This window comes from Cucurbita pepo, chromosome 18 (genome assembly GCF_057944985.1).
Source record: "Cucurbita pepo subsp. pepo isolate OVF chromosome 18, ASM5794498v1, whole genome shotgun sequence".
Classification (NCBI taxonomy): Eukaryota; Viridiplantae; Streptophyta; class Magnoliopsida; order Cucurbitales; family Cucurbitaceae; genus Cucurbita; species Cucurbita pepo.
The window spans coordinates 12,201,818-12,223,166 of NC_141815.1; the positions used below are offsets into that span (position 1 = coordinate 12,201,818).

At 38.9% G+C, this 21,349-nt stretch overlaps 7 protein-coding genes across 9 annotated transcripts; 3 read left to right on the forward strand and 4 right to left on the reverse strand.

Annotated features, from left to right (window-relative positions):
- Positions 1–228: 228 nt before the first annotated feature.
- On the reverse strand, positions 229–2,054 carry LOC111780684 (bidirectional sugar transporter N3). Its single transcript, XM_023661153.2, has 6 exons — positions 1,711–2,054; positions 1,573–1,609; positions 1,277–1,487; positions 1,016–1,177; positions 815–934; positions 229–731 (listed from the first exon to the last, which is right to left on the reverse strand). The coding sequence occupies exons 1-6, from the start codon at positions 1,763–1,765 to the stop codon at positions 435–437; spliced, it is 882 nt and encodes a 293-aa protein (XP_023516921.1). The 5' UTR covers positions 1,766–2,054; the 3' UTR covers positions 229–434.
- A 111-nt stretch (positions 2,055–2,165) lies between these two features.
- TIM8 (translocase inner membrane subunit 8) lies at positions 2,166–4,825 on the reverse strand. 2 transcript variants are annotated; one of them, XR_002812882.2, is made up of 3 exons: positions 4,660–4,825; positions 3,443–3,701; positions 2,166–2,306 (listed from the first exon to the last, which is right to left on the reverse strand). XR_002812882.2 is itself a non-coding variant. In XM_023661158.2 (2 exons), exons 1-2 carry the CDS (start codon positions 4,705–4,707, stop codon positions 3,516–3,518), a joined length of 234 nt encoding a protein of 77 aa, XP_023516926.1. In that variant the 5' UTR covers positions 4,708–4,825; the 3' UTR covers positions 3,285–3,515. The 2 variants fall into 2 exon arrangements, 1 of the variants encoding a protein (XP_023516926.1); XM_023661158.2 differs by lacking the exon at positions 2,166–2,306 and having other exon boundaries at positions 3,285–3,701.
- A 146-nt stretch (positions 4,826–4,971) lies between these two features.
- LOC111780686 (NAC domain-containing protein 83) lies at positions 4,972–6,611 on the forward strand. 2 transcript variants are annotated; one of them, XM_023661156.2, is made up of 2 exons: positions 4,972–5,920; positions 6,000–6,611. In XM_023661156.2, the coding sequence occupies exons 1-2, from the start codon at positions 5,764–5,766 to the stop codon at positions 6,497–6,499; spliced, it is 657 nt and encodes a 218-aa protein (XP_023516924.2). In that variant the 5' UTR covers positions 4,972–5,763; the 3' UTR covers positions 6,500–6,611. The 2 variants fall into 2 exon arrangements, with proteins under 2 accessions (XP_023516924.2, XP_086975739.1); XM_087119613.1 differs by having other exon boundaries at positions 4,972–5,838; positions 5,975–6,611.
- A 150-nt stretch (positions 6,612–6,761) lies between these two features.
- Positions 6,762–8,100, forward strand: LOC111780685 (nuclear polyadenylated RNA-binding protein). The gene is made up of 3 exons (XM_023661154.2): positions 6,762–7,644; positions 7,734–7,831; positions 7,905–8,100. The coding sequence occupies exons 1-3, from the start codon at positions 7,119–7,121 to the stop codon at positions 8,085–8,087; spliced, it is 807 nt and encodes a 268-aa protein (XP_023516922.2). The 5' UTR covers positions 6,762–7,118; the 3' UTR covers positions 8,088–8,100.
- A 192-nt stretch (positions 8,101–8,292) lies between these two features.
- Positions 8,293–14,163, reverse strand: LOC111780683 (ATP/DNA binding protein). The gene is made up of 3 exons (XM_023661152.2): positions 13,994–14,163; positions 13,710–13,920; positions 8,293–13,169 (listed from the first exon to the last, which is right to left on the reverse strand). The coding sequence occupies exons 1-3, from the start codon at positions 14,150–14,152 to the stop codon at positions 8,416–8,418; spliced, it is 5,124 nt and encodes a 1,707-aa protein (XP_023516920.2). The 5' UTR covers positions 14,153–14,163; the 3' UTR covers positions 8,293–8,415.
- Positions 14,164–14,867: 704 nt separating this feature from the next.
- UBC27 (ubiquitin-conjugating enzyme 27) lies at positions 14,868–17,750 on the reverse strand. The gene is made up of 6 exons (XM_023659624.2): positions 17,628–17,750; positions 17,326–17,542; positions 16,145–16,193; positions 15,611–15,770; positions 15,387–15,476; positions 14,868–15,247 (listed from the first exon to the last, which is right to left on the reverse strand). The coding sequence occupies exons 2-6, from the start codon at positions 17,522–17,524 to the stop codon at positions 15,140–15,142; spliced, it is 606 nt and encodes a 201-aa protein (XP_023515392.1). The 5' UTR covers positions 17,525–17,542; positions 17,628–17,750; the 3' UTR covers positions 14,868–15,139.
- Positions 17,751–20,233: 2,483 nt separating this feature from the next.
- Positions 20,234–21,233, forward strand: LOC111780088 (CASP-like protein 1F1). The gene is made up of 2 exons (XM_023660365.2): positions 20,234–20,588; positions 20,657–21,233. Exons 1-2 carry the CDS (start codon positions 20,386–20,388, stop codon positions 21,018–21,020), a joined length of 567 nt encoding a protein of 188 aa, XP_023516133.2. The 5' UTR covers positions 20,234–20,385; the 3' UTR covers positions 21,021–21,233.
- Positions 21,234–21,349: the final 116 nt, after the last annotated feature.

Genomic DNA, 21,349 nt, shown 5'->3' on the forward strand with positions numbered 1-21,349 from the left:
AATATCTCCGACTATTATTTAGCCTTCCTTTCATATTTTTGCAGCTACAATAAGTCAACGGACAAGGACAACGCCAAATCAGATCTTGTATTGAATTCATTTATTCCCTTACATTATGCAATATGAATCAGCAATTATTACCCAACAAATCTTAGTCTTATTATTGTTTATTATAATGAAAAAAAGAAAAAAAAAAAAAAAAAAAGATCGGTATTTAGAATAGTGAGATATAAAAGAGAATAATAATTAAGCATAGAAACAGAGTTAGGTACATAAATTTTACATGGATATGGAAGCTCTCCCAAGGTTTACAAATACGTAAATTAAAGCTACTACTAATTAATTATAACGACACAGGACAAGACATTATAATAGTACACAGCGCGGTGGGGAGGGAGAGATTCGGGAAGACGCGCAGCCAATGATGCATCGAATCAAGCCTCGCATCTGATCATGGGTGGGGCTTGTATGTTGTCCATGCAATATTTGTCATTGGAACATGCTAGTGCTGGCGGTGCATGCTCACCGTTGGATGCAGGAGCAGCCTCTTCACCCTCACCCTCCTTCTCATGCTCCTCGGGACTCTCTAAACTAGTAGTAGTCTTGGTTACAGTTTCAATATCCGCCTTGTGCTGCGGGAGCTTTACCTCAGAACCCCCCCTGGGTTTCCTGTAAATGGCGTACAGAATCATCTGAGCCATCCCGAATGTGAATCCCAATGTGTTTGGAAGCTGTCAGGAGCAATATTAGTTGTTAATATATCAACTTATTTTGTACATATATATATGTATGTGTCGTTATTTATTGATGTTACCGCAACGTAGAAATCCTTGAGGAGCAGGCCATAGCAGAGCCACATAACGGCGCTGAGTGTGAGGAAAAAGGAGAGGTTAAATGGCATGAACTCCACGCTCTTTGTGCGGATAACCCTCCTCTACAAAGCCATGCAACAATAACAATGAGTTGAGCAAATTAAATAATAAAAGAACAAGATGAGTTGGGGTCGTCCACCCACCATGATGCTGAGAGGAGCTGCAAAAACGCTGACGGACAGACCGCCACAAATGAAGCCAATCACTCGGGCTCGGTAGGGCCGCTTCACTAAGAATTGGGTGACTGCGAGAATCGAGCAAAACCCAACCACGTCCAACAGCAGAAAAAACCTGACTGTGAATGTCTGCAAGTGTGGAGAAATGAAACAGAGATTAGTTTGAGATGCATGAATGCATGCATGAAGAATATTAAGTGAATTAGCATAATATAAGTAAATATTGACCCGAGCCTTCTTGGGAGCATAGGTAATGTATAAAGCGATGTAAATGGTCTCAATGAAACAGCCCACAGAGTTGATGGTCATCAGAAAGAACTCGTCCGCATTCAGCGTAGAATAGTATATCAATAGCAGAGCGCTGAACAACGCCACCACGTACGGAATTGATTGAAATCCTTCCGTTGATTTCTTTCTACACACCCTTACAAATGTAGGCCTGCAACCACATCCAATAATATTCAATACACCCACTGTCACATCAATCCCACCCATAAATACTGCCTTCCTGGCTATATACTTACACTGGGGCCAGAAATACGATGAACGAGAAAATGTTGCCTGTGAAGTTCCAAGCCAAACAAAACAAGTATATAAATCATCAGCACAAACCAACGAAACAGACACAAGAATATGGATGTATATATGCGCATGGTTCGTACCTAGAAGACCAAACGCAAAAATCCAAGGGTTGTGGTTCATAAAACTAAGAGCCATTATATATATTAAGGAAAACCCAAGTGGGATGTTGAAGGAGCAAGATAAGAGAGGAAGAGGCAGAGGAGTTTTAAGTAGTCTCTGTATGCAACCTCAAATCTTGCTGCAGATCAAATTGAGGAGGACTCATATTTATAGTGCTGCGAGCTTATAAAAATGTTACTCCTACATGTCATGTGTTATGTGGTTTTGCATGAACAATATCGAAACCAGGATTACTTTATGATCTTGATACATCAAAAGTGGCAAAACTGCACCTTTAATCTTGAAAATTACATTTTTATGATATCCTTACACTTGAAGTGGCCATCCTAGCCAAACCCCACTTCTCCTCCCCATCCCCAACTTTTTATGCATAGACTTGATCGCAACAAACGTTCGATGAGCCGTACAATTGGGGCCTGCATGCAGTGCAGAAGTTCTTATTTATTATTCAATGGAAAAGAGAAGGATGTTAATTGTTTTTATTTTTGTTGCAGCTATTGCGTTCTATCTTTGTAGCTTTTGGAGCTCACGCGTGATTCAGGGACTTCAAAGTCTCCTGCGTTGCAAGGTGTCACCATGTTAACTGATGAAAACTATATGAATCGAACCCGCACAAACAGAATAATAATAATAATATGAGCCAAAGTATTTGTTTTATGTGGGAACTTTCATTAAAGGAAGAAGAGATATTATAAGGTGAGGAAAGAGTTTGATTAGTGTTGGTTAGCAGGTAAGAGGGGCCTAATTCGTTGGACATACGACAGGTGTGTAGTTCGGAACGATTACACCTGAAAAGATAAGATTTAGTATTTGTTTTGTTTCGCTTTGGGATTGGAATTGGAATTTACAAAGACTGGCTTCCTTCATTAGCTGTTGCAGGATTATAATAATCCCCACTACTCTCACTCGATGCTCTTATAGTATAATATAAACATGTTCATCACCAGGTGATTTCGTTTGCAACTTTCTTTTTCGGAGAAGTCCAAAGGCATGTACCTATTCATCTTATTTTCTGCTATCATTCGTTGGTTCTCCATTTATTGGGTATTGGTATTATTACATATCTAAAACCTGATCAGACTCCTCCACTAACTAACATTGTTTGTTTACCCAATAGAAATGAAGCATAAGAGATAGTATATTTGAGTTCCTACTTATACTTTGTAGTAATAATTAAATGTTGGTTTATGAACACAAAAATGGGTAATATTCAGTTTCCGTGTGTGTTTAGACAACAGCCCAACATTTAGAATGTTATGCAGAACAGACTCCAAATAGCACAGATATGGTGTTGCGAGGATGTCCATACGCAATTCCTTTCACCTCTGCACATCTAAATGCTAATCTCTCTTTATTAACTTTATATTCATCTAAACCCCTTCCCTTTTTGGTTTTCATTATTAAAACCTCGTCGTGGGTTGGTCTGCTTCTACAAATCAAATTCCAGTCTGTCATTATCATAGCAATTGGAAGCTGATATAGTGGGGATTTGAGGTAGATTGGAACCAAAGTGGAAAGGCCAATGAAGGATGTCTTTTAAGGCAACCAAAATTATATGAACTTTCATTCTTCATAATTGAAAATTAATAATAAAACTACAACAGGCTGCCATTTCAATCCAGTACTTCTCTCTCATCAAATGTAAAATATTTCAACTTCAAAAAATGAACAATATTTCAAGAAGTTCAGAACCTTTTCCTTTCGGTTGGACTTGAACAATAGATCCACCAAGAAAATACAATCAAGCCTCCCGCGTTGAGATCCATTAACTGTTTTGGAATCGCTTCATAATGATGATGCTCATATCCATATAGCGCTGGGCACAGTTTGATAGACAGTTGGATTCACTAGAACTGAACTTACTCCCTGGCGTACCAGTGATACACTTGTCCCAACACACACTGGTAAGCTTAGCCACCATCTCAGCAACCATTGCTCTTTGCTTCTCTTCCTGTTCAACAAAATTACCAAATAATCTATTATTAGCATCGAATTTTGTGACGGCAACAAAATAGAAGTCAAACAACAAAGCATCCCACTATCTGAACTTTTGAGGGGGAGGGGGGAGGGTCATATCCAGGAATGAAAAACTCTGGAGGTTGACCAATTGAAGAGTAGGCAACACAGATTTAGCAGTCAACTGATTACCACCTATGGTTGGTTGACCAATGAGATTGAACATCTTACATTAACTTAAATCATACTTGAAAAAGACACATAACAGTGACCTCAAGTTCAGACAAACTCAGATGTTTTAAGTGATATGAACCCATGGAATTCCATATCCTATAGTTACTTGCATGGCTGACGAACTCATTGAATACGCTTATCCAGAAAAATGTTTCTTTCTTTTTTCAAGAAAAAGAATCACAAAAATCCCAAACCATGTATTGTTTCCACATTTGTATGATTAATATTCCAAACAGCAGTACAGGCAGCATCGAGTGGCGCCTCTGAACTCCTCAGACCAAATTTCCGCCTAAAAGGCTCATCTTGAAGCGAAGTAAGAAGTAGGCTCTACAACCAACTCTTCAGTTATCGTTTTTTTATATATAAAAAATGTAATAACAATGTATTTCTCCTATACTCAGGTTGCGAAGAGATGGAAAGCACATTTAACTCATTTCAGAATTAGAGACAAACTAATAGGCTACTTTCAAGAAGTTATCTCTAGTGAGTGATGAGTTGTGACAACATCAAAGCATTTCTTAAGATATTCTAGGAACTAAACTGGAGATGCATACAAAGAGGATAAAAGGAAACCCAATAGCACATTGATGGTAAAGGAATTAAAACTCAGATTTTTCATTTTTTAGTTGGAAGACAAGAATCGGTCAACATTTAAGATTTGAAGTTCTTTTTTTTTTTTTTTCGATCCCGCGCGAATCAGAGCCTAAAAGTGAACTCACATTGATAAAATTCATCAGCTCCGGGGAGTTAAGAGACGAGGAATCCATGGAAAGTTAGGGAGAAAGGTCGATGAGCACCAAACTATTGAGTCGCTAAAGCCCGCGAACCTCCCCAGCTGTGAGTGACTGCAAAACCCTAACGCCCCCGTCAGTTTCAGAGCTTAGGGAAGACCCAAATGATGCGCATATTGGGCCAGTTCATATTTTGAGAGTAATGGGCCTAATGTCGGCCTTCTTGAGTTGGGGTTGGCCCCAGGGGAAGCGAATTGGGCTGTTGCAGAAAGAAACTGTATAGAGACATATGGGCTGGTTATCCAGAGAGAGAGGGAGAGAGAGAGAATGGTGGCGGGCGGGGGTTGAATTGGGAAAGGAAAAGGCGACATCTTCATGGCGAAGAAAAGTTAGGAAGGGAAACTGACTTTTAGAGGAAGCTTTGAATGAAGTTTTTTTCTTTTGGCCCTTTCCCTTTTTTGTGCCTTTGTTCTGGAAAATTTAAAATAGATGAGGAAATAAAGACCCGACTTTTGAATCCATAAACAAAGTTTTGAGAAAGAAGGGCGCTGCTCATTCACAAAGTCGATCAAAGTCGCACTTAGGGAGAGCTTTATGTGTCATATTTCCACTCACCCAACCACACAAATTGGATCAAACCCCCCCTTCTTCCTTAATCGCTTATAATTAATACCCTAAACTCTACAAATAATAGTCACCAAATCCTAATCCACTGCGCGAAGAAACTTCATCCACACTCAAAATTACCCCTCCATCTCCTCCATAAAAGAAGTAAATTATTAAAGTAAAAAACAATGGCGTCCCGTCGCCCACCATTGCGTTATTAAATTGAAGGGGAGAAACAAAAGTGTGATTCACTGTCCACTTTTGAAGAAGCCAGGGGAAGAGGAGGGACTGGTCAGCAGTGGGAATGGAGTTGGGCACGTGCTGCCCGTGATGCCATAGTGTAGAAGTGTATGTTGGGACAAGGCCTAGGCTAAGTAATTAGTGATTCGCCAAACCTGCATGCAAATATATATATATAGATAGATAGATAGATAGATATGAGCATAGGTAAGATAGATAAGAAGTTGAGAGCGTGGAAGAGACGGCATGAGGGGATTGCCTCCTGGGTTTCGGTTTGAGCCGACGGAAGAGGAGCTGGTGTTTGAGTATCTTAAGTGCAAGGTACTCTCCTTTGCCTTGCCTGCTTCTATCATTCCAGAGATCACCACTAGTGTTTGCAACTTGGATCCTTGGGATATTCCAGGTAACTGATTCTGCTTTAAGTTTTCAAGTAATGTGGGTTTGGTTTGGTCTGAAGTTAGGTTGCTTTCACTTTGTGTTAGGAGGCGGCGGGAATTGGCAGGAAGATACATACCTGTTCAGCAAGAACCAGGAGTGTGATCGAAGAGTTAGATGGAGTCCGAGTGGGTACTGGAAGGCCAAGGGGTCGGAGAGGAAGATAGTGAGTTCGAGTAGTGACGCAGTGGGACTGGTGGGGATGAGGAAGACTCTGGTTTTCTGGATGGGGAGCAGCAGTAGTAGGAAGACGGGGTGGGTGATGCAGGAATACCGCCTGCTTTTGAGCCCTTCACAAACGCCTACGCCTCCCAGTGTAGTAATTAATAACATGGAGAAGTGGGTTGTGTGCCGCATCTTCTGCAACAACTCGGGGATCAAGAATGACCTCCATTTCCATCCCCTCCAATATCCTGTTTCTGCTTCTACAAACGACGACACCAACGCCCTCTCCGACGATTCTGTTTCCTCCACCGCCTCATCCTCCTCCTTTTCCGCCGCTACTACAATGCCCTTTCCCAACCACCATTCTTCTGCCTCTAATTAATTCCTCCTTTCTCTTCTCTGCCTCTAATTATATGTATCGCTTTCATCCTTTCCCTCTAACCCACCTTTGAATAATTTAAATTTGAATGAATTTAGCATAATTTAAATTTGAATTTGGAAGTAATTGAGAGTACAAATTGATATAACTAACTGCTCAAGTTCAGACATAAAAATCTAAATTTGTAATTGCCTCATTTATCCATTGATTTGAATAAAAGATTCAACACCAATCTAAATTTGTAAAGCCAAAGATGAATATGGTTAAAAGTGGATGGGAATATTGTGTGGCTGTCTATTCCTGGGAGGGACAACAGGTCAGATCACAACAACAGATCAGATCACAACAACAGATCAGATCACAACAACAGATCAGATCACAACAACAAGTCAAAACAGGTCACAGGAGAAAGGAGGATAACTCAGCCTCGGAGTTGACGCTGGGTTTACTATTCTTGGTGTATCTAATTTCTACAACAGACTCTCACAATACAATTCTCTCTTTAAAATTCTCTCCTCTCTTCATAATTTTTACCACCGCCTCTCTCAACTAAATTCTGTCTTTCATCCTTCCCTTTCCTCACCTCTCCCTCTCTGTGCACTGCAAGCTTAATCCGGCTTTAATGGGGTGTGGAAACTCCAAGCTTACTCCGGAAGGAGAGTCGATTCTCCCCATGATTCGCCCACTTCTTTTCCGCACTAAATTTGCGGAGTTCAGGAAACGTAAGAATGGAACGCATCTTAGAGAGACAGCGCTGTCAAAGAAAGTGCTTCTCAAAGAGGGAGAAATAGAAGAAGAGAACTCCATACTTCCTGTTCATAACAGGAACAGCATCTATGGTTCCCATGACGGCAAAACAATTTGTTTACACACCAAACAGGAGAATCATAAGGATGAACATGATTCACCCAATGCAAACCATCTCTTGGAACAACACAAACCCAATCACAATGGCAGTCGGGTTGAATTGAAAGAAAATAAAACCATGAACAACCAACATAAGGCAGTGGAAGAAGGAGATGATGAAAACAAGGAAGAAGGAGAAGAGGGTAGGCCTGAGGAGGAAGACAATCGATGCCTCATCTGTCCTGGATCACCCAGTTTCAGAGTTTATTTTGTTGAACAAACACCAAATGAGAAACAAAATGGTAAGTAGGCTCAAAACAGAAGTTTCAACCCAAACAACCAAACCATTATGTGTATATTATGACCAACACAGTAGCAACATGTTTTACAGTTGAAATGAATGATGATGGAGACATGGAAGATGCCTCACTGAAGAAGTCGCCAAGTCGTGACAGCGTTGAGAGCAGCAGTAGTACAAAATCTAACGAGGTGGGTCCACAGGATCATGTTTAGAAGATTTGGAATTTTTGTTATGTTGCTCTCATGAATCTTACACATACAGGGCCAGGAGAAGAAGACGATAAAGAAAGGAAAAAAAGGGACGACTTTGAACAGAGCGGGGAGTAGAAAAAGACCAGTTGGAGTTGGTTTAAAGAGTCTGTTGAACGTTAATAATTGTTGCTATCATTTAAGTTGTACCGGCAATGACAGAGGCAATCATCTAGCTAGAAAAGCTGAATGTTAAGAGTATCCATTTCAAGGGGTTGGGGAAGGGAGGCTTCCTGCTCATTTTTTAGGCCACTAGTCCCTCAAATGTTCCGTCTCCCCAATGTCAGTAATCAAACCCACCATACGTAGCTACAATTTTAAATTACGATCATGTACTAGCAATTCATTCCCCTTCTAATGTTATTCGACAACCCATACTTGTTTCTTTATTAACAACAAAATAACAAAACACTGTCACACATCCAATATATATTAAGCATTCTTCATTGCATCACAAAATATCATTGCACAATTCCCCACCAACTACATACGACAGGAAGTCCTCCCAAAATCAAAACTCAACCTTACTTGGATTGATGAGTGAAAGCAGATGAGAGGAAGTCCTCGTCCTCCTTCAACACTTCCAGATTCTTGGATTTCATAATGTAATTAACAGCTCCGTCATCGAAATTCAACACAAACGCCAACTTGATGAGCTCAGATAATGAACATACATAATCACTATACTCCCAAAGGACACCTGCAGATATAACCTCAGAAAAGTATGTGGCATACTCTATCATCTCCTTACGTTCTCCTGACATTACCATCTTCTGGGTGAACAGCTTCGAACTCTCCCGTTCCCAACGTATCAATTGGGTTGCATTAGCGTTGATGACCTCCCCTGAAGTTAGGGATAAACTATACTGCATCATCACAGGTTCTTCCGTCTCAAGAACGGAAAGATTGAGGAGGCTTCCAACAATTTCATGCCTCTTCACTGCATCAATTTGCTTGGCAGGATCTGCTAAGAAACCAAGAATGAGCCGCATCAGTTCTTTTCCAATTGGAATGTCATTTGGATTGGCGTGCTTGAGGTTGGTTCCATCAACAATGGCTGCCTCCACCCTCTGAACAGACTCAGAGATCTTCCGGACCCCGATGTTCTTATAAACTTCCAACAAACTAGTACGAGGCAAGGAAATGGAGCTTGACTGGGGATACCAAACAAAAACGGGAAGAGGAGACATACGTTCAAATAAATCCTTCAATTGTAGATCATCTGCAATAAAAATGTCACGTTTATCAAACAAAAAAACTCCATCTGATCCAGAAATTGCAGGCACCTTGAGAATGGCATCAGTAAAAGCTCGCTCAGTTTTTGAATTGAAGTGCTTGGTAACATATTTCCAGAACTTAAAGCACTTGTCACCAGAAAGTCCATCTGCATTACTTTCCCAACTTTTCCAGAGTTTGCAGTAATCGTGAAGGGAAGGATTGGATCTTACTTTAAAGGCTTTGGAAAAGAACATGAGTAAATCTTTTTCGTAGCATCTCTCAAGAACGGTCAGCTGCAAACCAAAAAGATCCTCCTTGTCAAAAAGTACACAGCTTTCTGGGCTGATCCACTGTCCATTAGAATCTCCAACAGGTACCCAAATCCTTTTAGCAGCTTCAGTGTCCGGCTTCCAATTGAATTCACTCAAATACCTATAAATTCGTATGATAGTGGATAACTCACAATGGAAGTCTAGAAAACTTGACACTAGTTGACATCCACGGTCCAAATCAACTACCACGCCTAATTCTTGGAGCTCCACTTTATAGGAATTGATATCAAATTTGTAAAATTCTGCATCGATGAAAGGCACATCGGTCGGCTTCAGATAGGAATCCCACTCAGGAAGAAAGAGCAGACTCTCTTTAGGAGACCTATAACCGTACGAGGTGTTCAACCATTTCCCCGATACCCTTCCAGAGAAATGGTCTGGAAAGGAATAGTTCTTCAACAGCAAAGTTCGGATGCAGTCCAAAAGTGAACGAACATTTTGAGAAGTAATTTTGGTAGGATCATCCGGAAGATAAAGGGCAGCAACAACCATATGAACGCCATCTTTAAACTCAGTAATAACTCCCATATCCTTCAACTCTTCTTGGTATTCACGAATACGTTTTCCGTAGTAGTTTTTACTAGTATCGATAAAAGGGAGGAGAGTAATTGAATGTATGGATTTCCAAGTTGGACCAAACCATATGCAATCTTTAGGACGCCTATGATCACCCAGAACAACTCGCAACCACTTCAACTCACGAATGCACTTCTCAAGATCTTCAGGAAGCTTCTTTTTCGACTTTTTTAGATGTTTGTAGATTGACAGAAACGATAATGCATTTTCGTTTGTTAGAGAATTGGAACCCACTTTTTGCCTGAACACCTGAGAAACTGCGTTGACTGCCTCCTCAAAATCGACCACCACTCCCATGCTTTTCAATTCCGTCCGGTAAATAGTAATGCTGCTCCCATAAAAATCACGGTCAACTAGAGGGAAACCAGTAAAGACTTGGAGAAGGCGGCCCAAAGAAGGATCCAAGAAGTAGCATTCCGCAGGCGATTTGTAGCCCTGGTCTGTCTTCAGGCATTTCACACTTTTGAATCCGTTAGCCAGAAAAGTACGTGATTTGGGTTCCGACATACAGGAAAGAATCAACAAAAATGCGTCGCCTCCAAGGCAAGTTAAATGGGAAGGTGGCTTCAAATTGTCCACAACAAATTGACAAACTTTGTCCAAGTCAACCACCACCCCAAGCAATTTAAGTTCTTCCCGGAAACAAAGCATCTCATTACCATAGTAATCCACGTCAACAAAAGGGATGTTGCTCAGAAGTGAAGCGGTGGACCATTCCTCCGTGTACAATACTGCTCCCACTGGAGACATATATCCACGACGTGTCTTCAGCCATGTCCCTTTTCTTATGCTTGCGATGAAGTCTTGAACAGGGAATTCATTTTTCAAAAAACGGATGAACTTCAACATGGACAACACATTTTGTCTTGTCAAACTTGATAGAGCCGCCACTTTCATGAGGTGGTTTCCAATGAACTTTAAGACTTCGTCATACTCGAACATGACACCAACAGTTTTAAGCTCCTCAGAATAGCCACTTAACATATTACCGTAGAACACACGATCAATCAGGGGGATGTCCACCAGGACGGACCCTTTTTGTAAAATACTTCCCCATGAGGAGGAGACGTCGAAAGACTGAGATGGAGGTCTATAACCAGAAGATCCATTCAGAGTAGTTCTTAGCCAACAACCTTCCTTTATGCATTTCAAAAACATGGGAGGAATGGAAACTAGTCGAGCTTTCAAGCTACGAATCCAATCCAGTAGCAAAACCACATTGTGCACGGTAAGTGGTGAAGAAAATACAGAAATTTCGATATTGGGGGGAGAAACAAAAGGGATATCAGAAGCATGGATATGGGATATAAGAAAATCTATTTGCTGTTTTGTAGTCATAGATTCACCTGCAAAATAGCGTGGGGAGATGTAATCAGCTCCCAACTCGACATAGCTATCATTTTGCCAAGGATTTGAACCAAGCAATTGTGCCCATTTGCTACCATCTGCTGGAATCAGAAGCCCCTTCCAATTTTTTCTAACAACACCGTATTTGTCTACAACCGGCATAAGTCTACACAGAGACTCCAGCTCAACATGCGTCAGATAATATTTAGTGGATGAGTGATAGAGGAAGTGAAAATAGGTGATTATGTGTTGTCGGTTATCGCCAAGGGAACCGACAAGGTGTTTTGCAAATTGAAATACGGTGATGGAATCAACTTGAGCTGGGTCCCGAAGCCATTGCAACAAAGTGACCTTCCCGGGATAGAATCGGATGGAGTTATGAGTGCTTTCTGGCATAAAATAACGGTTGGAAACAAGTCTGAATTCCCTGTTGGATTTAGTAAGCCAAGAGAGTTGGTCATGCTGAGCAAGATGCACCTTTGTTCCACCCATCGACGTACACTCGTTTAAACTGCATACACAAACATTCCCAGAAAGATCAACATATTTTATAAGTGGCACGTTCTTCATGCTTGAAACATGAAACCTTGAACTCCAATTTTCAGCAACGAATTGTAGAAGCTCCAAATAAACATCATCAGAGACACCCTCCACAATGTTAGATCCCAGTAGGCACTTGGCATACCATTCATCATCAACTAGATTCACGCCAAGGAAACACAGAACCTGGTCGTATTCCTTGGTGTCGAAGGAGAAACTTAAGATGCGCTTTCCATGGGACGATAGATTAACCAAACTCACACCTTGAGTGTGTGCCTTGGTTAAGATATTCAAAAAGGCGGGCATAATCCTACCCACTTCACAAGGCTTATGAAAGAACCTCTGCTTCGAGAAGGAATGACTGGGAACGATATTTTGTTGGAGAAGTTTCTGCTTGATCGAATCCCTCACGGAATTCAACTTGTCGAAGGAAGAAGAAATGATGGGCAAGAAGTTGAACATAGAGGCCAAAGAAGAGAAGGGAGCTTCATCTGTAGCTTTCACGAGTGAGACGAAAGCAGTGACAAAAGCAGAGGGAACACAGTCGAGGATCCCTTGGTTCCACTTGTTGTCGAGGAGAATGGTTTCCCGGGATGATGACAAAACAAAGTCTGCCTGAATAATAAAGGGAAAGCCGGTTAGCATCTCGGTGGGGAGGAAAGCGTAGATTCCAGCGGGCTTAGCTCCTCGGTTGAGACGTTCTCCATTTGGAAAAGCCAATGTGACAACAAGTTCCTCAACTCCCGCCCTCCTCTCCACTCTGTTTTCTTCCCTCACTGGAAACTTCTGCTTCCACATGTAGTAGGAGCATTGGGTATCGATTTCACCAGCATTTTCCTCGGAAGAGAGATGGAGAGTGTAGGAGTGGGCATTAATGTTCTTGATGGACACGAAGTTTGTGTCACTTGAAATGGAAATCGCATTGACAGTATTGGTGTTGGGATCCTCGTTGACTTCCCTGACTGAAAGTTGCTTGATTTTTGAAAGGAACAGTAGAACTTCAGGGTGAATGGTTGACAGTTGGTGCTTCACAGGTATGATCTTATCGGCCTTCAAAGGCAAAACTAGTGTGGTTGTTGGGAGCGTGGAGTGGTGACCATAAATATTGTTTATGTTGGAAAGAATTGAAGTATCTTCAACCCACTCGGGAACAACGAACCCAACACCACAAAGTGGGCAAGGCTCTTCGTTGAACCGTATTTGATATCCATTACTGAATATGTAAGGACGGGAGGTGATCAGAAAAACACTTTTGAACCCAATTCCTGCACATTTCCAACAAACAAACTAAAATGTAGGGGGAATAAAAGTGAGTGAAGATAAAATATAGTAGTTATTATTTTATTTAATTTAAAACATATTGAATCAATATTATGAAAAATGAGTATCCCATAAACTAATTAATTAATTAATTCATTCATTTGAAATGGAGAATAAAAAGCCGACAATACCTGAGAAGCTAAAAGAAGAAGAAATTGGAGCTCATAAAAGCTAAAGTAATGCATAATTAATAAATCATAAAACATATATATTTTTTTTTTAATAAAAAAGTAATGAACAATAAATCCCCATTAACTTATAATTGAACTTATTTAAAAAAGAAGATGGAACAAAGATATGCAACCAAATTAGAAAGAAAAGAAATTGAAAGTAAATATGAAATGAAATTTAAATAAAGGAATGCAAGAGGAAGCATGTAGGTAAATGAGGAAACAAGTATGGAATAGAGAAAAGGGAAATGGAATAGAGAAAAGGGAAATGGAATAGAGAAAAGGGAAATGGAATAGAGAAAAGGGAAATGGTACCCTTCTCGCCAATGTAACCGCGTTTCCTGTTGTTCTTTTTGGTGGAGCGGCCGACGCTGCAAATAGAGTCGATGTTCTTAGCAGAAAACCCGATCTCGTTGTTGAAAATCATAAGCGTGGCAGCAGCGCCAGTTGCGGTGACGTCTCGGGATGTAACAATGAACTCGAGCGAGGGTCTGAGGGAGGTGGAGTACTCGTTATCTTCAGCATTCTGTAGAAATGGAAGAGCAAGGAGGGTGAGACGGAGAGGCGGAGAGGAAATGGAGTAAAATGGGAGTTCATGCCTGAATAAGCTCCATCAGAAAGTGAACGTCCTTGGTGTAAAGCTCCGCAGAAAGGTTCCTGACGGCCTGATGGAGGTCCTCGGTTAAGGGATTGGGCGGTCCTCCGATTGAAAACTTGGTTCGCCTGATGTCTTCAATGTGCTGCTTCGGGGTACACATTTTTCACTTCTTCCAAATTCCAAATTCCAAATTCCAAATTAGCAGATGTATGTAAGTATAGCATATAGCAGTGAGGAGAAGGAAGCAGTGGTTAAAAGGGAGTAGGAAAACTTGGTGAGGAAGCATATGCATAGTAAAAAGGCGTACGGATCCACACTGATTGGAGCGAAGACCGAGCAAGTCTTCGGGGGCATTGGAAATGCTTTTGGGAGATGAATGGGGCGTGCATGCATCCCATTGGAACACCAACTTTACCCCTCCGCTTAAGTAAATGATAAATCCTATTCCTTTTATTATCTTACTCCTTCATTTTTACTTTTACCTTCAAAAAATAACAAATAAACCTAAACCCAATTTTCTATCTTCCTAAACTATTGGGTTATTTGAGTTAATATTTATTTCTTTTTCTTCTTTCAATTCTTTCTTCTTTCAATCACGCCCTTGGGTTCGGGATTTGATTCAGTGATTCCTACCTTTCAAAACATTAATATATTCTTTTTTCTCCACAACATCGCATCATATATTCATTCGTACGTACCATGAATAATAATGTGTATGCCCGAAAGGCTAAAATTATTTCAAACATCACTTTAAAGATTTTTATTATTTTAGTTGAACAAATAGAAGAATGAAATTTTGAACCTCTACTTCAAGAGGGGAAAAAAAAAACACGAAAGCAGAAAACTGCCTATTATCAATGGTACTTTTTTCGAAGTGAACAAAAGAAAGAAACTATGCATTAGAATAAGTGATGAAAACTGAAACTCAACAGCAAACCAGAATTTGAAGCATGTTACTGATAGCAGCGAAGTGGGGAGGGGGGTGAATGTTAAAGAGAGACCCTTCACAATAAAAAATGAGGATATAGCAACAAAAAAAAAAAAAAAAAAAAAAAAAAAAAAAAAAAACCTATAGGCCATAGTATAAATACGACCCTTGGGATCAGTATGTGCTCCTATGTTTCGTCTGTGGCAGACTAGTGAGAACTTAGCCGGAGCAGAGCTTTTCCAAGGCCAAATTTTCATCCCATCCCACAGCTTCCAAACTGCTCCTTACTTGAGCCTCCGGGAATCCCATCTCCACAAGCTTCTGAACCTGCAATATTTCCTTCACATCAATATTCGGTGCACACGCTTTCATTCTCCACCGTAACAAAAGAACTACTCCTCAAACACAAAACTATATATGATTTATCATGCACGCAACATGCAAAACCAAAGCTAAGGCTTTTAACCTTTTCTTCCACTCCAAGTGATGACGTCTTGGCAAAAGTTTCTGTCCAGTATCGAGCTGTGCCAGCAAAAGTCTGGTAGTCTCTAAGATACTGCACCAATATGTGTTCGGACATATTAAACTTAATATCGCTTTTGATAGGATCTAAACTTCATATCTTCAATACCAACATCTGAAAACAAAAATCAACCAACATCCATGCAGTGAAGATAGACTTAACAATACCTGTTGTGCCACCACAGCATCTTGAGGATCATCAGGTTGAGGAGCAGAGAGCAACGCCTGCACAGAAAGCAGGGCTGTCTTCAACGTAAGTGCTGGGCTCCACTGATCCTTCAGAATGTCCAGGCAAATTGCACCACTTTGACTACTGATATTAGGGTGCCTTCACAACATAATAGACCAAACAAAACTCCAAAGCTTCAGCATAATCTCATATACATATATTGAACTAGATCAATAACATTAAGTCACAAACTCCTTCATGGTAAAAACATTTTAGAAAAAATTCAGAATGCATAGCAATGTCAACGTGTTGAATGAAAATTGCAACATCATATCCACAATTGATGACCTCCAAATCTCCACATCCAAAAACAAAACTATTATTTTGATTAGATCAAGAAAACATCTGCATGTTCTCTGGAAAGCAACTCCATCCACTAAACGCAGACACGCTCTGTGCGCACCTAAGAAATCGCGACATTATCTGCTCGGCAGGCATAACAAGAAAGGAAGCCATGCATATATTGTCCTTACCAGACTTTTGTAGCAAACTGCATTTTGGGCGGCTCAAATGGATACCCATCTGCAAGGGGGGAAAACCCACGTATAAGATACATGATAAGGGTTAAGATAAAAACAATGTTTTGAAAGCGTGCTTAGGCAAGTTTTCCATGAATGAAGTCCTCACTGAAGCGCATGCCATGAAGCATCAACATTTTTAATTTTTGAAGCCAAAAAATATCCTCCAAAATTCATCATTTCCTTAAACAAACTCTCAAAAGCTCTATTGTGTTACAATTTTCACCATCATATTATGCATAATACACAATTTTTCTATTGTGTGCCTCACAAACAACATTCCTCATTGAGAGGGCTATTGCACTTTAGTCCTTACACTTTAGATAACATTGTAACAAAGGCTTCACTGATAGCAATTATAGAAAGCCGCCAGCTAAAAAGGTAAAGCAATATTATAAAAACTCGGGGAACATGTTAAGAGGTCATGGAACACACTCGGACAATATACAATCCTTTACCATAAATATTCAATAGAGCAAGGAATGGTTCTCCCAACAAAGCTCTTACCGAGGAGTGATTTTAAATATGCCTCAAGCGCGTAACAGAATTGTTTTCTATAAACGGGATCGATAAAACTAAAAAACTCTCAACTGTTTCCCTCTCTTTTATTTTTTACAGCAAAAATGTGTAACAGAACAACTGGAAGTGAACAAAAAACGCACGGGGGCTGAATTTAACATAGTTTTAACTAAAAAAAACTTGAAAGAAACAGCCGTAAAGGGAGCTAGTGTGGACTGTTAGAGAACAGTTTAACAGTTCTATGCCGTGTAAAACAAAAAATCGATGAAACACATCGTCTTCTACAGAACATGTTTTTTTCCTCTCTCTCTCTTTCTTTCTTTCTTTCTTTTTTTTTTTTTTTCGTGGAGGACAGCTGAAATTATAATTTATTATTCCAAAATCATGAACTTGCCAGAGGTAATTTCCAATCATAGATTCAAGCCCTAATGCCTCAGACACCACAACGCAGATTCTTTATCGTCAGCTAATCACATAAAAAAAAATAAAAAATTAAAAAAAAAAAAAAGACGTACTTACTCGAAAACCCTAATGCTAATCTGAGTGGGAGCATTCAAATGGAGGCGAGGAAAGAAAGAGTAAGTGAAAGAAGAAAAGGAGGGAGTAATTAGAGGGACCTGGCAAGGTGATGTCAATTTGGAAGGTGCCGCCTTCGTAAGGAGTAGCGACAGGACCAGGAATGGTGCCGATCAAGTGGGAAAGATTATCGGCTTTGGGGGTGACTCTAATACCTGAAGCCTCAATGTCCTTAGTGCATTCTTGGAGTTCCTTTTGCACGCGAGCGAAGTCCATCATCTTCTTGAGTGATGGATACATCAGGAGGGGAGAAGTAACCTAATAGATTCGAACGCAAATTGAAAAATCGCTTAGTTTGGAAATTGGGGAAGCGAAAAGGGAGAATAATGGTGACTTCGGTTACCTGGATTCGCTTTCACTCTCTTTTTTCCGTCTCTCACAATTTAGCCAACGCACTACTCTGCCCTCCAATCTTTTGTGTGGTTTTTGTTTATCATGGGTTATTCTATATATATATTTTTTTTTTCAAAATTTAAATTCCACGGAACATTGAGATAATATATTAACTATAGAATATATCTTAAATTGATTAATATTTTTCTTTTCAAATTTGATTGGTAGTATTTTATTAATTATAAAATATATTTTAGATTCAATTAATATTTTTATTTGATTTGTAGTATATTTTATTTTATTCAAAGATTTAGTTTGTTTATATTTTATTAGTAAGTATTAGTTGGTATGTATCTTATTTAAAATCAATGAAGATTGAACATCGTATTCCAATTCTATTTCTCATTTTTGTTAAATTTGTATTTTTGGTTGAGTAATAATATTTTCGTAGATATTGTTTCATTTTTTTCCAATCTTTTCTATAAAATAAAAATAAATTTAAAATATGGGAACCGATTTTTTTTATTATTATTATTTGTGCATATGTTCCTCTCTAATATATGTGAATCACTTTTTTTTTTTAATTATAAATGATATATTAAACTAATTAAATTATATTTAAATTGATAAAAATAATAAAATAAAGTAGAGCTTAATAAGGTTGCCTAAAACTATAAAAGACACGTATTGTCATTCCGGTAATTAGAAATGAAAATATGTTGGATATGATTAAAAAAAAATAGAGAAAATCAATTGGGTCTAGCAGAGAAAAATCAAACTAAATAAATTGGACTCAAGACTTTTTTGTTATTTCAATTTAAAACTTAACTTAATATATTTAAAATCTAACTCAAAATTATTTAAATAAAATTAAACTTTTTCCATATGGCCTGTTGACATGAGTTAGTTGAAGTTATTGAAGAAACGTCATAGATGGAATACTGTTGTAGGTGCATGAGAGAGACGTGTGATAAAAAAGTTGAGATCTGTCATAATTTAATGATCATGAAAATTCGAACGTTGCAGGGCGATTAATGAGATACTGTTGTAGGTGCATGAGAGAGACGTGTGATAAAAAAGTTGAGATCTGTCATAATTTAGTGATATTTGAAGCGATTAATGAGATTAGGAAAAGAGGACTCATTTTAATCCTATCCTTTATTTATATATCTTTTTTTTATCATAAAAATCAAATAATAATAAATCTTCTATGATTCTTGTTGTTTTTATTTGTTTTCAAAAATGTTATCTACCATTCATTGAAAAAAAGTTAGTTAAGTACTGACCGAAAATAAAGTGACAAGGACTTTTGGAATGAAATAAAATAAAGAGTTATTTTTTTATTTAGAAATATATGTTTTTAGTAATAATATAGAATATTCATAATTATTTAATATTTGAAAAATATATTAGTCAGAGAATATATATTTGATATTCCTAATTACTAGTAGTATATTTGATTTTATTATCAAAATTGAGTTAGTTTAGATTTTTCTGGTAAGTATTAGTTAGTGATAGATATTGTGTCAAGATGTAATATTATGGTATTGAGAAAGAAAATGATGTTAGAATGGAGGAATGTGAGAGTAAGAGGAAGAAGAAAGGGAGAAAAGTAAAGGGTACAACATTGGGGATTTAGGGGAGGGCGATGTCATGTGTGTTTTGGGTAATGAATTGAAGAATTTAAAACGTAATTAGGCATAGGCATAGGCATGGGGTTTGATTTGTCGTGTGCTTCTTCGCAACTTTCATGTCCTGAAATTGGAAAATAATAATGCATAAAAATTCCCATGTTTGGGTTTAGATCCCCCGCCAATGCCCATGCGGCTGCCTAAAGGTGAGTAGGGATATGCTGAAGTCAACCCGAGGCCAGCAATGGGTGTGACGAGGCCTCTCAACCCGAATGCAGCAAACTTGAAAAATACAATTCTGTTTTCTATTTTAAATGGTTTTAATTATTATGTTTTTAGCAAGAATTTAAGAAAAAAATAATAACAAATCTTTAGTCCACACGTATAAATTTATAAATATATGGGTATCAAATCAAGTTTCATTCCGTCTTAAGAATACATTTGAATCGACTATAAATAGAGGTTTGGCCGCATTTGTGGTAAAAGAAAAATTAGGAAATTGGGCATATTTCACATTGAATTCACTATTCTTAGACAATTTGTGTACAGTTTCTTTATCTTATTTAATTGGATGATGTGGAAATAGTGGAAATAGTGGAAATAGTGGAAATAGTGGAAATAGCGTTAGCTAGCATAGCGTGCAAACATGCCCAATAATTGGCCGTAAGCCCATCAACCGAGTTTTTTTTTGTTTTTTTCTTTTTTAATTTCAACAAAAAAGTAAAAAGTAAAAAGTAAAAAAGTAAAAAAGTAAAAAGTAAAAAGTAGAGAGTAAAGGGAGAGAAGAAGAAAAAGATTTATGGAGGGTAAAACGGTCGAGTGTGAGGGAGGTTACAAAGAAAAAAAGAAAAAAAGAAAAAAACAAAAAAACAAAGAGTCCGTTGGTGTGCGGAAAATGGGGGATGGTTGAAAGGCATGCGATCCCAGTGGCAGTGAAAAAACAAAAAAAAAAATGAAACAACAGTTGGGCGTGGTTGTTCTTTGTTATGTAAACGTAGCTTTTTAGGCATCCAATACATCATCACCCTTTTAGTTTTTGTGCTATTAATACCCCCTTCTTTCTGTGTAACCACACCATTCATCTCATTAACATTTCATTCCTTCTTCTTCTTCTTCCTCCTCCCATAATAATCTAATATGGCCGATAATAATAATGTGGAATTGGAAGCCAAGTCCCAGGGCCCCCATGCCAACCTCTACCTCTCTTCCCAGATTATCCTCAGAGCTTTGGTAATTTCCTCCACATTGGCCGCCACCTGGACCCTCACCACCGCCAAGCAATCCGTCGTCATCTTCGGCTTCACTTTGGACGCCCGATACAGCTACTCCTCTGCTTTCAAGTAACTCCCTGATCCCTACTCTTTTTTGTTTTCCATATATTTGATCCAAAATTAATTTTATGGCGCAGATTCTTTGCCATAGCCAACGCTATTGCCTGTGGCTTCTGTCTTCTGTCCCTGTGCTTTGTTTTCATATCATCTCGGCAGTTGGCGTTGGGGAACCGTCAAAGAAACTTCTTCTTCTTCTTCTTCTTCTTCTTTGTTCACGATTTGTTGATGATGGGCTTGGTGGTGAGTGGATGCGCTGCTGCCACCGCCATCGGGTTCGTGGGGAGGTACGGGAACACCCACACAGGCTGGTCGCCCATCTGTGACCAATTCGCCAAGTTTTGCAATCGCATCACCATTTCCATCGCCATCTCTTATTTTGCCGTGCTTTGCCTCCTCATACTCACCATCATCTCTGCAAATCCAACCAAACTCCACCGCTAATTTGGCCCATTTTGTTGATGTGTGAACGCGAGGTTTGGTTAATGGGTTTAGTGATGATGTGTGCATTTTCCATCTTCTTTGTCCTTACCTTCTGTGTTGCAACCGCATAACTGATGTTTTTGGTTTTTTCTCATTCTCATCAATTTGCTTTCTACCTTTCTTCTTTTTACTAATGAATTGCATAATATAACACATTATACGTTTTACTTTTTCCATTACTTTCTACTTTCAATTCACTTCAACGTGGTTTCTTTTTTTTTAATACTATTTTCAGAGTGCCCATTTTTTTCCAGACCGACCCAACCACATAATATATATATTTTCATAAA

What these genes read in the sequence shown, in the direction of transcription:
- LOC111780683 (XM_023661152.2), bottom strand. Translation starts at nt 14,152, where the DNA reads ATGTGTACCCCGAAGCAGCACATTGAAGACATCAGGCGAACCAAGTTT. An exon ending in TTCTGATGGAGCTTATTCAG is followed by an intron (nt 13,921 to 13,993) that starts GCATGAACTCCC and finishes CCATTTCTACAG; the next exon opens with AATGCTGAAGATAACGAGTA. An exon ending in CGGTTACATTGGCGAGAAGG is followed by an intron (nt 13,170 to 13,709) that starts GTACCATTTCCC and finishes GGAAATGTGCAG; the next exon opens with GAATTGGGTTCAAAAGTGTT.
- LOC111780684 (XM_023661153.2), bottom strand. Translation starts at nt 1,765, where the DNA reads ATGGCTCTTAGTTTTATGAACCACAACCCTTGGATTTTTGCGTTTGGT. An exon ending in ATCGTATTTCTGGCCCCAGT is followed by an intron (nt 1,488 to 1,572) that starts GTAAGTATATAG and finishes ATGTGGTTGCAG; the next exon opens with GCCTACATTTGTAAGGGTGT. An exon ending in TCAAGGATTTCTACGTTGCG is followed by an intron (nt 732 to 814) that starts GTAACATCAATA and finishes TGCTCCTGACAG; the next exon opens with CTTCCAAACACATTGGGATT.
- LOC111780088 (XM_023660365.2), top strand. Translation starts at nt 20,386, where the DNA reads ATGGCCGATAATAATAATGTGGAATTGGAAGCCAAGTCCCAGGGCCCC. An exon ending in AGCTACTCCTCTGCTTTCAA is followed by an intron (nt 20,589 to 20,656) that starts GTAACTCCCTGA and finishes TTTATGGCGCAG; the next exon opens with ATTCTTTGCCATAGCCAACG.
- TIM8 (XM_023661158.2), bottom strand. Translation starts at nt 4,707, where the DNA reads ATGGATTCCTCGTCTCTTAACTCCCCGGAGCTGATGAATTTTATCAAT. An exon ending in AGCTGATGAATTTTATCAAT is followed by an intron (nt 3,702 to 4,659) that starts GTGAGTTCACTT and finishes TTTGTTGAACAG; the next exon opens with GAAGAGAAGCAAAGAGCAAT.
- LOC111780686 (XM_023661156.2), top strand. Translation starts at nt 5,764, where the DNA reads ATGAGGGGATTGCCTCCTGGGTTTCGGTTTGAGCCGACGGAAGAGGAG. An exon ending in GGATCCTTGGGATATTCCAG is followed by an intron (nt 5,921 to 5,999) that starts GTAACTGATTCT and finishes ACTTTGTGTTAG; the next exon opens with GAGGCGGCGGGAATTGGCAG.
- UBC27 (XM_023659624.2), bottom strand. Translation starts at nt 17,524, where the DNA reads ATGTATCCATCACTCAAGAAGATGATGGACTTCGCTCGCGTGCAAAAG. An exon ending in AATTGACATCACCTTGCCAG is followed by an intron (nt 16,194 to 17,325) that starts GTCCCTCTAATT and finishes CCCCCCTTGCAG; the next exon opens with ATGGGTATCCATTTGAGCCG. An exon ending in CACTTGGAGTGGAAGAAAAG is followed by an intron (nt 15,248 to 15,386) that starts GTTAAAAGCCTT and finishes GAAATATTGCAG; the next exon opens with GTTCAGAAGCTTGTGGAGAT.
- LOC111780685 (XM_023661154.2), top strand. Translation starts at nt 7,119, where the DNA reads ATGGGGTGTGGAAACTCCAAGCTTACTCCGGAAGGAGAGTCGATTCTC. An exon ending in ACCAAATGAGAAACAAAATG is followed by an intron (nt 7,645 to 7,733) that starts GTAAGTAGGCTC and finishes CATGTTTTACAG; the next exon opens with TTGAAATGAATGATGATGGA. An exon ending in GTAGTACAAAATCTAACGAG is followed by an intron (nt 7,832 to 7,904) that starts GTGGGTCCACAG and finishes TTACACATACAG; the next exon opens with GGCCAGGAGAAGAAGACGAT.